This window comes from Notechis scutatus, chromosome 2 (assembly GCF_049901735.1).
Source record: "Notechis scutatus isolate UNSWTSFEM ecotype Mainland chromosome 2, rNotScu1.2, whole genome shotgun sequence".
Taxonomy (NCBI): domain Eukaryota; kingdom Metazoa; phylum Chordata; class Lepidosauria; order Squamata; family Elapidae; genus Notechis; species Notechis scutatus.
Genome location: NC_142010.1, coordinates 83,512,954 through 83,526,258, shown reverse-complemented (window position 1 = coordinate 83,526,258; position 13,305 = coordinate 83,512,954). Strand labels below are relative to the sequence as shown.

General features: G+C 35.4%; 1 protein-coding gene across 3 annotated transcripts in view; it reads right to left on the bottom strand.

The window, feature by feature from the left end:
* Nucleotides 1-13,305, bottom strand: part of FSTL4 (follistatin like 4) — a 491,438-nt gene that overhangs the window by 8,913 nt on the left and 469,220 nt on the right. For 2 of the 3 annotated variants that reach the window (XM_087955317.1, XM_087955318.1), the window contains exons 9-14: nucleotides 12,672-12,833; nucleotides 10,774-10,908; nucleotides 8,927-8,953; nucleotides 4,950-5,068; nucleotides 3,950-4,099; nucleotides 1,527-1,634 (exon numbers count right to left, since the gene is read on the bottom strand). In XM_087955317.1, coding sequence (XP_087811443.1) covers nucleotides 1,527-1,634; nucleotides 3,950-4,099; nucleotides 4,950-5,068; nucleotides 8,927-8,953; nucleotides 10,774-10,908; nucleotides 12,672-12,833 — 701 coding nt within the window. The remainder of the gene's footprint in view (nucleotides 1-1,526; nucleotides 1,635-3,949; nucleotides 4,100-4,949; nucleotides 5,069-8,926; nucleotides 8,954-10,773; nucleotides 10,909-12,671; nucleotides 12,834-13,305) is intronic. The other variant, XM_087955319.1, reaches the window with a different exon arrangement.

The window sequence follows — 13,305 nt, the reverse complement described above, 5'->3', positions numbered from 1 at the left end:
GTTGGGACCGATGCTTTAGAATGTCCAGCTAAAGAATTCACAATCAAAACTGCTGAAGCATTAAAAAAAATTGCTTCAAATATTTTGTTTGGTATATTTAAAGTTTTCTTCATTATACTGCTAAAAATATTATATTTCTTGATGAGGGGATTTAACATAATCAGGAAAATACAGTATATTTTATCCTTCCTTCCTAATACAATATAAGCAAAATTAGAGTAATGCAGTGCACCTAACAAAATCCTAGGAATTCTACAATTTGTGTGAAATAATTTGCAAAGTGTTACAGTTCAGACAATTAGGAGCTTGTATTCACAGTGATTTACTTTTTGTGCCATGATCATTTGCATATAGAGATGGCTTTGCCACTATTACAATGGGTAGACAGAGAATGATATTGAAGCTATCATTTATCATACAACAAGCAGCACAAATCCATAGGTTTTTATGAGCATAAATGGCAGGCTATGAGTAGGGCTAATGCTAGAATTGTGTAGGGACATCTTTTTTTCTGTCTCCACAGTGCTGGAAGGTAATCTACACGAACAGAATCTTGTCTTTCTAAAATTCATTTTTTTTTTGTTTATTTCAATAATGCAAATTACAATACCTAGGAAACTGGCAAAATAAGAGCGTTCATACAAAGCATGTTCTTTGTAGCAAAGGAAAAATAGTTTGGTTCAAGGATTCAAGCTTATTTAAGATTGTCCATGAGACCCATCAATTTTTTGGAGGGGGGAATCAATTCCATAACTCCAAATTTTTTAAATTGGATGCCTTTTGTGGTGGCTTGCAATTCACAACTAGATTGTGGTACATTAAGAGAAGGATGATGTGTGTTCTGGATGGAGAAAATGAAGAGAAAGAAGAGAAAGAAAATAATGCAAAATAAAAGAAATAAAAGGAGAGAGCTAGCATTTAAGGTAACTCTAAAATTAACTGCAAATAATTAAAAGTGATGTCTGCTTAAATGATAAGAAGAATGGGTGGTGGACTTCTATGATGATAAAAAAAATTGGTGGTAGACTTCTACAATCCCGTTATGCTTGAGAGATAGCTTTTGATCTAGTGGAGATCTTGCAAGCAAGAGAAGGAAAGAGGTTGCTATTGCTTTCCTTCATCTTCTCCTTGCCCCCATTTCCAGAATCTATTCTGAGGGATGATCTCCTCCAAAACTAAGGAGGATGAAGCAAGAGGCTGCAGAAGAGGACAAATCAACAGAAAGTGTATTCTCTTGTTCTTTCATTAGGTGATAATTCTTGGAGATCAAAAACTGCTCAATGATGTTGGAATATCTTCACCCAGTGACATTGAAATTGTCAGTACCTTTCAACACGCAGATTTCTGGCTGTCAGTTCTGTTTTTAGACAGCTCAAAATAAAACAAAAGATGGAACTACTCTAAACAGAGGAATGGAGGAGGGGGAAAATTGGTATGCAAATGAACAATAATATTTCTATTTTTAAAATCCTGTTTATAGAAAACTATAAATACACATTTAGTTATTAAACTCATTAGAAATTTACCTGTAGTGTTGGATGGGATTTCTTCATATCCCCCCAGCTAAGTATCCATATTTGGTCATGTGATTTATCATAATGTAACTTCACTGGCAGAGGATCAACATCCAGAGACTTCAAAGAAACAACAAAACAACGACAAAAACCAGTTGTATTAGTTTTTTTTTTTTTCCATGAAGAGGGAATGCAATTTCTGAATGTGGAAACTAACACAGTTAACAAACTGCTAATGAGAATTGCTGGATATGCTTTCCATTTTCTATTAAAATGAGACAACATAGCCTGCCATTTCTACCATAAATGCCCTGTAGAAGACCTCATAGCCTACTGAGACCTGTTCCTTATATTAGTAGTACTAATGTCATCTATGATATCATCCTGCAGATGGTCTCCCAACATCCTTATTACATACAGAATTTGCCTCCAGATTCATGCCATTGACATCAACAAAAGACCTAAGTCTAGTGGCTTTTCTCCATAGAGTGTTCATTACATCCAGCTATGAGGAGCTTTGGAACATTCCCCTGCACTGTAAAGTGCTTGCTGTTTCCAAAAGCTTTTCTCCCTCTCCCTCTCCCTCTCTCCCTCTCTCCCTCCCTCCCTCTCTTTCTCTCTCTCTCTCTCTCCTGAGGGAAAAACAAAACAAAACCCAAAACATCAGGGAAGGAAACTGTTCCATATTTGCAGGCTTGAAACCCTGCATTCCTATTGGTCCAGACAAGCCGGATCGTGATTGGACGGCTTGAACATTCCTGATTGGCTCATACAGGGTTTGCCGCGGTTGGCTAAAACCAAGCGCGGCAAACTCAAAGAGTTGTCATTGGCTGCCTAGCCGCAGCCAGCTCTATAAGAAGAGCTGCCGCGCGCTGGGGTTTTGTCTCAGAATCTATCTGCTTAATAAAGAGCTGTTGTTCACTATTCATGCCTCGTCTATCCTTGGGACCCACCGACCGAACATAACAGAAACAATTTAACAATCTTTACATTTAAAAGAGAGCTGATTTCCCCCACTGTAAAGATTTGCACTAAGACTTGGCATTATGGTATATGCATATTTTAAGACTGGTTTCATTAGGAGTTTATCCTTTTTCAGCAGTTGACATGAACCTGAGCCAGTCTAGATTTTCCAAACTATTAAATGGATAAAGATGAAAACATGTTTCCTTAAAAAATAAAAATAAAGCAGTTAGAGGAAGTAATACTTTATTATTTAAATCAATCAGTGTATATAAAAGACAGAATAAGCATCTTATTAGGGAACTGTACATACTGTATTCCTTTATACATGAAAGAGCAGATGGAAGGCTGTGGGTTCATGAAGGCACCTGGTTTCATCTTTCTACTCTTTCTGAACTTTCCTTCCTTCCTTCCTTCCTTCCTTCCTTCCTTCCTTCCTTCCTTCCTTCCTTCCTTCCTTCCTTCCTTCCTTCCTTCCTTCCTTCCTTCCTTCTTCCCTCCCACCCTCCCTCCCTCCCTCCCCCCCTCTCTCTATATCTATATCTATATCTATATCTATAGACAAACACAATACAGAAGCCTGATGATGGCAGCTGAGATTCTGCAGAAACGTCGCTACAACTTTAAAAGCACAACTATAATGACGTGGGAAAATACCCCAACAAAGCTGAATACCATACATAGATACATAGATACATACACACATACACACACACACACACAGAGAGAGAGAGAGAGAGAGAGAGAGAGAGAGAGAGAGAGACTCTCATGTGAAAAAGAAAGTACGCCTTCTTTGAGTTCTATGGTTTAATGCATCAGGACACAGTAAAAATCATCTGGTTTTTAAAAGTAGGTAAATACAACCTAAGATGAAGAAGAACACATCACATATTACACCATGTCATGGTGGAAGTCAATGGAATGGAATGACTACTTGGAAGTTAATGCATATGAAGTCATCACTGTAGAAAACCTTATTATTGGTTTCCATTGTACTCAATAGGATCTATTTTAAGTAAGGATGATGTGCAAAGAGCAGGCTTCATGTATTACATACATTCTTGCAATAGGATAGGATCTTGATGTACTTATACATTGGATCTGGTCACATACATGCAATGTTATATTGAATATTGGTATAACAAAATAATCTTAGTCTTAGCAAATCCTTAGAATTGTACATGCATATGTTCACTTATTTTTTTAGAACCCATTAGAACCCATTAGAAGTGTTCATGTAATAATGACTCCTTTTCTACTGGCCATTTTATTTTGCTTGTAATAGAAACCTTGCCATATTTATAACAAATTGCAAATAGAGGTTTCCCCCCTCAACAAACAGACCAAACAGTAGACTGCAAGCCATGGTTAAGGCAGTAGCTAGAATCTCCACAGGGAAACAGCAAAATTCTTTGCACTGTCAGGGCTATTTTTTGCCATCTTAAAACAACTACTTGTCACTGTAAGATTACCTGAATGATTTTCTGTGTCTGAATATCAAGGATCATTATTTTATTCCACTTAGGCTGAGTAACATAAATATATTTGTCTCTAACATTGACTGCAGAAGCCCAAAGGCAAGACTGAACAACTTCACCTTCAAGAGTAGGACAGATATCTGCCTGAAATAAAAAAAAGAATCTCTGTCAAACATATTCACAAAGCCCGAAACCTGAGGATGTTAAGTAAAAATTATGCACTTATTTATGCACTAAAGTACAGGGATTTTCTTACTTGTACTAGAAACAGTCTTGTGCTCTTTAGTATGCAATACTTTGAATTTATTAATAAATTTTATTTATTTTATTTATTATTTAGATGTATAATCCCACCTTCCCACACAAAACTCAAAGCATCTCTCTCCAGCAAGAACATGAACTTTCAGATTGGATCTATTGTTCTGCATTCAAAATTGCATTTCTATAGCCAAGTGCAATGTACCTTATCAACAAACAAGCACCAAACTCATCTTTGTACTTTTTTATTCATACACATTTGTGTAACTTGTTCTCTCTGTTCATGATTTAATTAGGCTCAGGTTTCTCAATTAAGTGAGGTTCAAATTAGGCTCATGTTTCTCAGTCTGTGGCTTGAAACCTGATAGTTTAAGCCCTCCAGAGGGATCCTACCTTAGAGATAATTGGGGGAAGGTTGTCACAATACTTTTTTTTAATCCTCTGATGTGCCTTGCACAGGCAAGAAGGGACACTGTTAAAAATACATTTTGTGCTTGCTCCCTTTGTAAATCCATTACACTACCCAAAAATTTGCAAATCCATGTAGTATATAGATTAAGATTTAATTATTAAAACTAAGAAGTGTATTTATTTCCTCAACATATCATCAAGGAAATTTTGTTTATAGGAGAGATATCACTTATGTCAGAAGCCACCATATCTACAGAGTTTAAGAATCCTTGTGTTAGATCAACATTATCAATACTCTGGATATTAATCATGACCCCAGACTTACATAACTGGTGAACACTTTCTCGTTTGGTTTGATATGTCTCTGGATCTCACAGTCAGTTGGCTGAATTATTGTGATTCCATCCTCAGAAAAGACATAGAACATACTTCCCACACTGAGCCCTTCAAGAAAAAAGCGGAACAAAAAGAGCAAGGGAAGAAAAGTCATATTTCCCATGTCTAAAAGCAAAATGAAAGCTAAACCAGAAAAGGAAAGTACTAACAAGGAAAAGCTGGAAGGAAAAGGAAAAACACCTAAAAATTAGGATGCTTTTGGTGCATTCACAAAATTAAAGTTCATATCACAAGTACGGCTTCAAGGTGTGGGAAAAGAGGTACAGGTAGACCCAAAAATGTTTTGCCTTGGTGGTAGCAGTAAAAACTTCAAATAAGAAACTGGGGTCATGGATCTGTTGATCAGACAAGCAGGCTTCCTTCCTTTACAGGAAAAAAGAGACCGCTAACCATGTTGGTTTTTCAGGAAAACACCTCAAATGCAGGAATCCTATAATGTATTGTGCATAGTTCCAAACTGAAGCAACACGTGTTATCTATGGTTTTCAGGGAATATTTTGTTTGATGTCCAATAGACTTTGGGAATTGGTCAGTTACCATAGCCACCAAAGCAAAGACATTTTTGAAATTTTGCAAACTCTAATTCACAACTATGGAACCTTTTAGCATTGCAACAGCACTCATCTGTGAAAACTGGGGCATTCCAGAAGTTTGAGAAAAATAATTTGTCAATGAGCTGCTAGTAAAAGATTGCATTCTACATTTGTGCTTAATCAGAATGTCCCATGACTTAGGCAGAGGACTTCATTTTCCATTACATGCAGAAGCAGTAATAAATACATTGTATGCTGTATTGAGCAGCTTTTCCATCATTTTTCAGCAATCCAATCAATACACATGATCAGAGTATACAGATTTATACTGGGTGTTTTGTAATGGCTACTGTCATTCCAAGTGATATTGATAGTGTACTTATCTGCCCAACATCCATAGTTCTGTTGTGGTCAAATTTTGTTTTACTACTTTTTTTTGGTTTTGCATGGAATATACATATATATATTAATTTAAAATATCAGCTGTTGTAGATAGTAATTCTGCTTCAGCTAGTGATTCCAAGTCCTGTTCAGACTAGAAATGTTCTGGAGAAGATCACATGCTTCCAGGACTAGAAATTAATCCAGTTTAGGTTAACCACTTTCACTCCCACTTATTTCAAGGAGAGATAATTCAATTCATGCTATTACTACAACTGAGGGTGCATTGTCAGAATCAGAGACAGTTTAATAATTTAATAATTTAATTTAAGGTCTTTGATTGGGATAATTGCTTTTTTAAAAAAAGAACAGTTCCAGATAATACTTATTTTCTTGGTTAATGGATGTGAACTTGCAGAAAAATAGAGCAAAGAAACACTATGGTACCTGGATTATTCAATCTTATTATGTTTTAGCCTATGATGTTTAGCCTCCTAGTTATACCACAGAAATACCCCAGTTCATCAGAATGGATCTAGAAGAATGAAGCTTAAATATGATGCTGGAGTGAGGAACCATGCATTTCTGAAAGCATAGCTAATGCCTGACAGCTTTAATTGCTGTGGATCAGTTAAAGTCTTTGGCTCAAAGTTTCTTACGTAACAGTTCATTATTGAGAACCTTTTCAACAGGGATTTAAATATGCACATTTGGAAGGTAGAGTTTGGCCTCTGATGAAATGAGTGCACATTTCTGCAGATATATAAAATTGGGAGATTTTTAATCAAATTGTAACAATCATGCAGTGATTTATGTATAATTGTGAATTATGAATAGTTCATGCACACTGATTTCCTATTGTACATGACTGTTTTGATAAAAACACATGATCTACATTCTAGATTTTTATATGTCATACTCTTAAAACAGTTGCTAATGGTAATACCAATAATGTATTTAATGTTGTTTATGGATTAGTGATGCAAACACACATTCATAATACATTTTCTATTAGAATACTGTATGTTGTGCTCTGAATTCCACTAGAACCAGTATTTCAATTGCTAAAAATTACATCTACTTTTATAAAGTACAGTATTCCGTTTCAATTATTTTTATTTTGAACAGAGTTTAACTCCAAATGGGCTTTTAGAATTCTTCATTTCACATAGCATTTTCTTCCAAGGAACATGCTTGTTTCTTTTTTCTTTTTCCCATTTGAATTATCCTATTGAATTTATTTCAAATAAAGACAATGTAGCCCCATGACTGAATAAGTTTTCTCTCAGGGATATTAACTTGCAATACAGCAGAGTGTTATAAACAAAGAATGGTTCTCACAATCTTTTTGCAGATGAGCAAAATTTAATTTTGTCTTATCATTATATCTGTAATCGGGCTGTGTTTTCATTATTTGCAGTCTGATTGTCTTGTCCTCTTTCTGAAATATCCAGTAGAGCAAATTTAAAAATTCAGGAATAACTGACATAACAACTGAGAAGGCAGTGCAACATTCATTGCCATCATCTATGATGTTACATTTACCGTATTTGAAATTAATCTTAAAACTGCCTTTCTGATTTTCTCAGCATTTTGTAATAGACATTTTATATGTCTACTTGTCTGTTTGCTATTTCTCTACTTAATCCTATGTGATTATTTCTACTTTCATATCATGAGAGATGAATGAGGACATTAGAGAATTGAAGGAAGAAAGGAAGGAGGGCATTCTGAGCCCAAGCTGAAGACTGTAGGAGATCCTGAAAGTGTATTACCTTGTGTTTTCTTTATTGCAAAATTCATTTCACTGTTATATCACTATTACTGATGTCTTTAATAAGAGTTCTCAACACTCTAAGAAGCCTTATGATGCTAAGGGCTAAAGGATACAGCCTTTCATCACAGGGTGCCATCAATATGGATTATTTCAGTAATTTAGCAGGATGTCAAGCTGTTTATAGGTCTGCCAAAGGCCTAGAAAGTTAGCCGTGAACACATTTGGTCGTAATCAGCATTTGTTAAGTTCAAAAAGTTAAACAAGAATTCCCATGCTGATTTTTTTTGCATGTGCAAATATATAAGAACAGTTATACTCCATAAAATTATACTTTGATACATGGATGAATATATATTTTATATTTTCATATAATATCTTTAGATCTGAAATGTTTGCTTTCCAAAGGAACATTTCATAGTGACTGTTTTATTTTGCAACCCCATATATTTTTCAAGTATGATAGTATGGAATAAGGCCAGGGGTGTATGCCTTCCAACCCTATTGTGAGATAGAAAGAATATTTGAATTTTGAAAATGTTTGATTGTTTAAAGCTGTGTACAAAAACTGAATGCATAATTGCCAAATAAACAGGCATGGATAGTAAGCAATGTTCTATTTTGCTTAAAGAAATGAGTGGGACCCCACCCCCCAATATGTACAGGATATTGAGGAAATATGGCATTGAAGAATGTGGCTTAATTAAACCATCTGTACAAATACAATTGTGAAGTAAAAATGACAGGGACTGGTTGCTATAATTTAAAATATATTTCATATAGGTCAAAAATAAATATTATTCTGCTAATGATGATGATAATGTTTAAACTCTCAATAATGGTTTTTTTTTTTAACATATGGAAGATCTAATACAGTCTTCCCAAACAGGATGTTTTTCAGAGGGGTGAATTTCAACTTCCAGAATATTTAATAATGACTATGTAGTTGAAGAATTCTGAGGGTAGAAGTCCATATGGGTAGAAAATGTCCAGGTGGCACAATACTTGCCTGGCCTATTATGTCTTAGGCGCCCTTTTGAAAATGTATATTACTATATTCACATTGTCCCAATTATGCAATTGGTTTGCCTGTGCCTTAAACTGAGACTGGCCAACATTGCTAACATGAGTGTAAAATCAGTAGAGAATGGTTTCTTATGGATTTATTAAAGCAGACAAGCACATTATCACTACAACAAGACAATGTTACTGCAGTACCTTCCTCTCGCCACAGTATGTTTGCAACTGCAGTATCAGAGAAATGGGAGAGCCAGAAAATGGAAACAAAAAACATTGTCAACATTTCATTGTAGCAGTTAAATGATGTTAATACTCTTTTTCTCTTTTCTTACACAATAGCAATTTCTATAGTAAGCGATTGCATTTTTCCAGAGAAATGAGGTTGTTGGAGAGAACCTCACCAATTTTGAATTTTTGTGTTAGAATACCAGACCCCACCTCCCCTCCCAGTCAAAGTATTTGTACATAGGAAAACCATCAAATTCACCAAAGTATCTTGGATTGTTTGCCTGCAAAAAGGGTGGTAATCTTTGGGACAACTCACTGTAATCACATAGAGCATGTGTATCAAACACAATCATGTCTAGGCTATATATAACGCCATACAGGTCAAAATATTACTCTGCTAATAGTGATGATAATATGTTTAAACTCTATAATGATTTTTTAAATGTGGAAGATCTAATACAGTCTTTGGAACCAAGATGCTCTTCAAAATAGCCTTGGTTAGCTTGGTGCATGTTGGCCAGCATGTTACAAGCATAATCTGTTTTCCTCCAAGCACAATCGCACTATTTTATGTAAACTGGAATATCTAATATAGTGGCTACCTTATAGCTAATGCACTCCTGGCCTCTTCCAGTTGTAGACTTTAGGGCTATTCTGCCATCTAACATAAGATGGCAACATTCTGTTTGTTGCTGAAAACAAATTATTTAGGCAGATGTATTCAATTCCAATTCTCTCCTGTTTATTTTGTTGTGATATACACACTGGAATTAACGCCATACATTTTTGCACTTATCTGTAAAATATCTCACAGGTAATTTTTTAAAAAGTTATGTGTAAATTGATCTTTAAGGAATTTGTCACAGGCAATGTGCATGAATGATGAAGGCAACTAAAGCAATCCAACTAAGACAGACAGCTTCAACTGCCATCGTTAATTTTATCTAAAGAAAATGAATGCTAACCTGAGTAATGCCTTAAGAAATGTAGTTGGAACTATTATTTCCTACCCTGTATATTGAATCTCATAGTTTCACATTCCAGAACATAGTTTTGCAGATAATTTATGACTTAGGATATATAATTATGAAGTAGAGGGTTTATTATATCTTATTGTCTTTCCAACCTGAATGGGACAATTCTTCAAATCATGAATTGTAGTTTAGTTAGTGAATGTGAAGCAAAGCAAAGGGCTTCATAGTCATGAGCTGAAAAGAGCAAAGGCTGCTGGGAAGACAACTGAGGCTAATGCAATCCTGCTGCTGTTAACTATTATTATTGGATTTAATTAATTCAATTAATTTAGATTTAATTTAATTTAATTTAAAACAATGGTTTAGCCTGATACCTAAAGGGGTTGAAATTACAATTTTCATAATTTTGAAGCACTTTGGCCAAAAACCAATGCTAGCTGGTAATTCAGAAAGAATAGCTTGAAAAGATCTCCAAAGACAATCTGCTGGATCAATCAATTTTTAATTGATCCTTGGGGAAGGTTTCCCAACACTGTACTCTTCATATACCATAAACAATTTCAGAAATAAATTTGAAAGCATTAAGTTCAAGGACTCCTGGAATTTTTACCTTACTAATGAAAACTATATAAATTTCCATAACTTAGAAATCTATAGAAAAGAAACTATCACGTTTTGTAAATAATTCTTATTTCTAGTGGTCAATGTGAACTAGAAAGTCATTCTGAAATTAGACCTCAGTATGTGGTCCTTTATGCAGGCAAAATCCAGTTTGGCTCAAATCACTCAAGTCCATCAAAAGAGGATATATAATTAGAAAGTAGATATATAAATTAAACTTACGGGTTTTTCTTGCTGAATCTTCAATGAAGAGAGATGAAATGTCCTCATCTACCCCCACTTCATTTTTAGCAATGCAAGTATAGGCACCTGTATCTTCATATCGAACACTTTTGATATGAAGTTCACTTCCATTTGCTGCAGCACCACCAAAAGAAATGCATAAAGAGTTGGAAATGCAAAAGGTTGCAGAACCTGAACAATTGCCAGGATCCTCTCCTGAGCATATTACTTTGCTGGAGAGCTCTGATGAAATCAAAGAGATTATAGACCAGTCTCAAAATGATTCTGTTGTCCAATATTTTTTGAGGTGAGATGGCCTACAGAAGGAAAATTCTGAATATCCTGCAGATATCCACACTGATATATTTTGTCAGAATAAGGAAAGGACAATTGAAAAATCCATCCATAGAGTTAACATTTCTGAACTTTTATGAATCCCTTTTTTTTAATTGCATTTTTACAGGTATGCTGTCATTTTGAGTATGTGTAAAAATGGCAATTATGGGGGAATTCTGAAATTTGATTGAAATATACTTCGTATTTTATTTTTCCCTTTTATGGGCAATCTTTGGCCCTCAAGTAATATGCAGACCACAGAGGCCTGTTGTAGATACTACAGCTCCATCCCTGAACCTCCTGGTAATTCTCCAACTGTTTAATGAGCAGACTTTGCTTGAAAGTATTCAAGAAATTAAAATTGTTAGAGGAAGATATTAGGGCAGTACCATGTTCCGCTATAATAGCACCTCTGGCAATGGAAAGTCATCCTCCCCTCATTTATTCTTTGCTTTCTTTATATTACAATATTTGTAAATCATCTCAATCCTGTAAATTTTTGAAAGATATACAGGCAAGTTAAAAAAACTGCTTACAAAAATACAGCAAGAAAAATCTAATATAATAAGAATGCTTGTTCACAATCAGTCAAAGCTGATATTGGAATTGATTCTAGATGTAATATTCTAATGCTATGTCATTTCTTTTTTGCTTTAGGTTGCTACTTTCCAACTACTTCTACCTCTTCCTTCAGTTAAGATTGATCTCCTGAGCATATCCATCAGTGGTGGGATTCAAATTTTTTTACTACTGGTTCTGTGGGCGTGGCTTGGTGGGTGTGGTGTGGCTTGGTGGGCATGGCAGGGAAGGACACTGCAAATTCCCCATTCCCTCCCCACCCCACTAACCTGCTTTCCAGGTCCGTTGTCCTGTGCAGGGGAACAAAACGAGACCCAGCCAATCAGCTGGGTCTCAGGAGGCAGAGAATAGATGGGGGCAGGGCCAGTCAGAGGTGGTATTTACTGGTTCTCCAAACTACTCAAAATTTTCACTACCGGTTCTCCAGAACTGGTCTGAACCTGCTGAATACCACCTCTGATATCCGTGCAGTTTTCTTTGTACTGTTATGCAAGGGGTTTGCTATGATGTTCTTCCAGATTTTTTCCCCAACTTCCCAATGATGTTTATAAACCAGGTATTCCTTAATGGTTTCCGATCCAAATAAAATTATTAACTTCTGAAAAGGATAGCTAGGTGTGTCCATCAGTGGAAACATTCTACTGCTCTTTAGTATATTGCTGAAAACTCTACTGACTCTATTCAAAATGGCTAATTTGCAATGATCAGCAACAGAATCACTCAACTGATAATGGATGAAAAGAATTGAATACTGTCTTCATTCTCTAGCAAAAGAGAAGTGCATAATATACATAGAACCATTTAAAAAAGAGCTTCAATAAATCAACCAACAATATAGGCCCAGGTATATGTTATATGAATAGCACAAAGGCAAAGTAATATCTAAATGATGTAAGATCACATATTAGTAAAAAAAAAATTAAAAGAAAAATCCTTGAGACTCTGCCAATGATAGATAAAACTCACATTCTTTTTACCCTTACCTAAAATAAGAAGCTGCTTGGATAATTTTGATGTGATAGCCATGCCATTCTTTAGCCAGGACATTTTGGGATTTGGAATGCCTTCTGCATGGCATTTGAGGCTTGCTGATACTCCTGGTTCTTGTGCCTGACTTTCAGGATAGACACGAATCACTGGTGGCACTATGAGAAGAAAAAACAGGAACTGATGACTTCAAATTACATTAAATTAAGCTTTGCAGCTCTTAGAACATCAGATATTGTATGCAAAGCCAATTCAGGTGATTTGTATAATTGCATGTTTTTTTCCCAAGGGATGGGTTGCTTCTAACCTGGGCAATGATGAGTAAAAAACTAAGCACTGGATGTGAAGCTCTTCATTTCTTGTGATTTATATTTTAAAGTTCCATGTACATGGACCACACTGATTTTGTATTAACTGAGTAATTCCATTCATCCACCCACCCTTCCACCATCCTGTCCATCCATCCATCGCCCACTCACATCCATTCATCCATCCATCCACCCATCCAATTTATATTATCACCGGTTACAGAAAACAAATGACTCTAGGATTAACAACCACATGATTCATTTAATAACTGTAGTGATTGCCTGACAAGTGTTACAAAAATTTCATAACTCACAACTCATA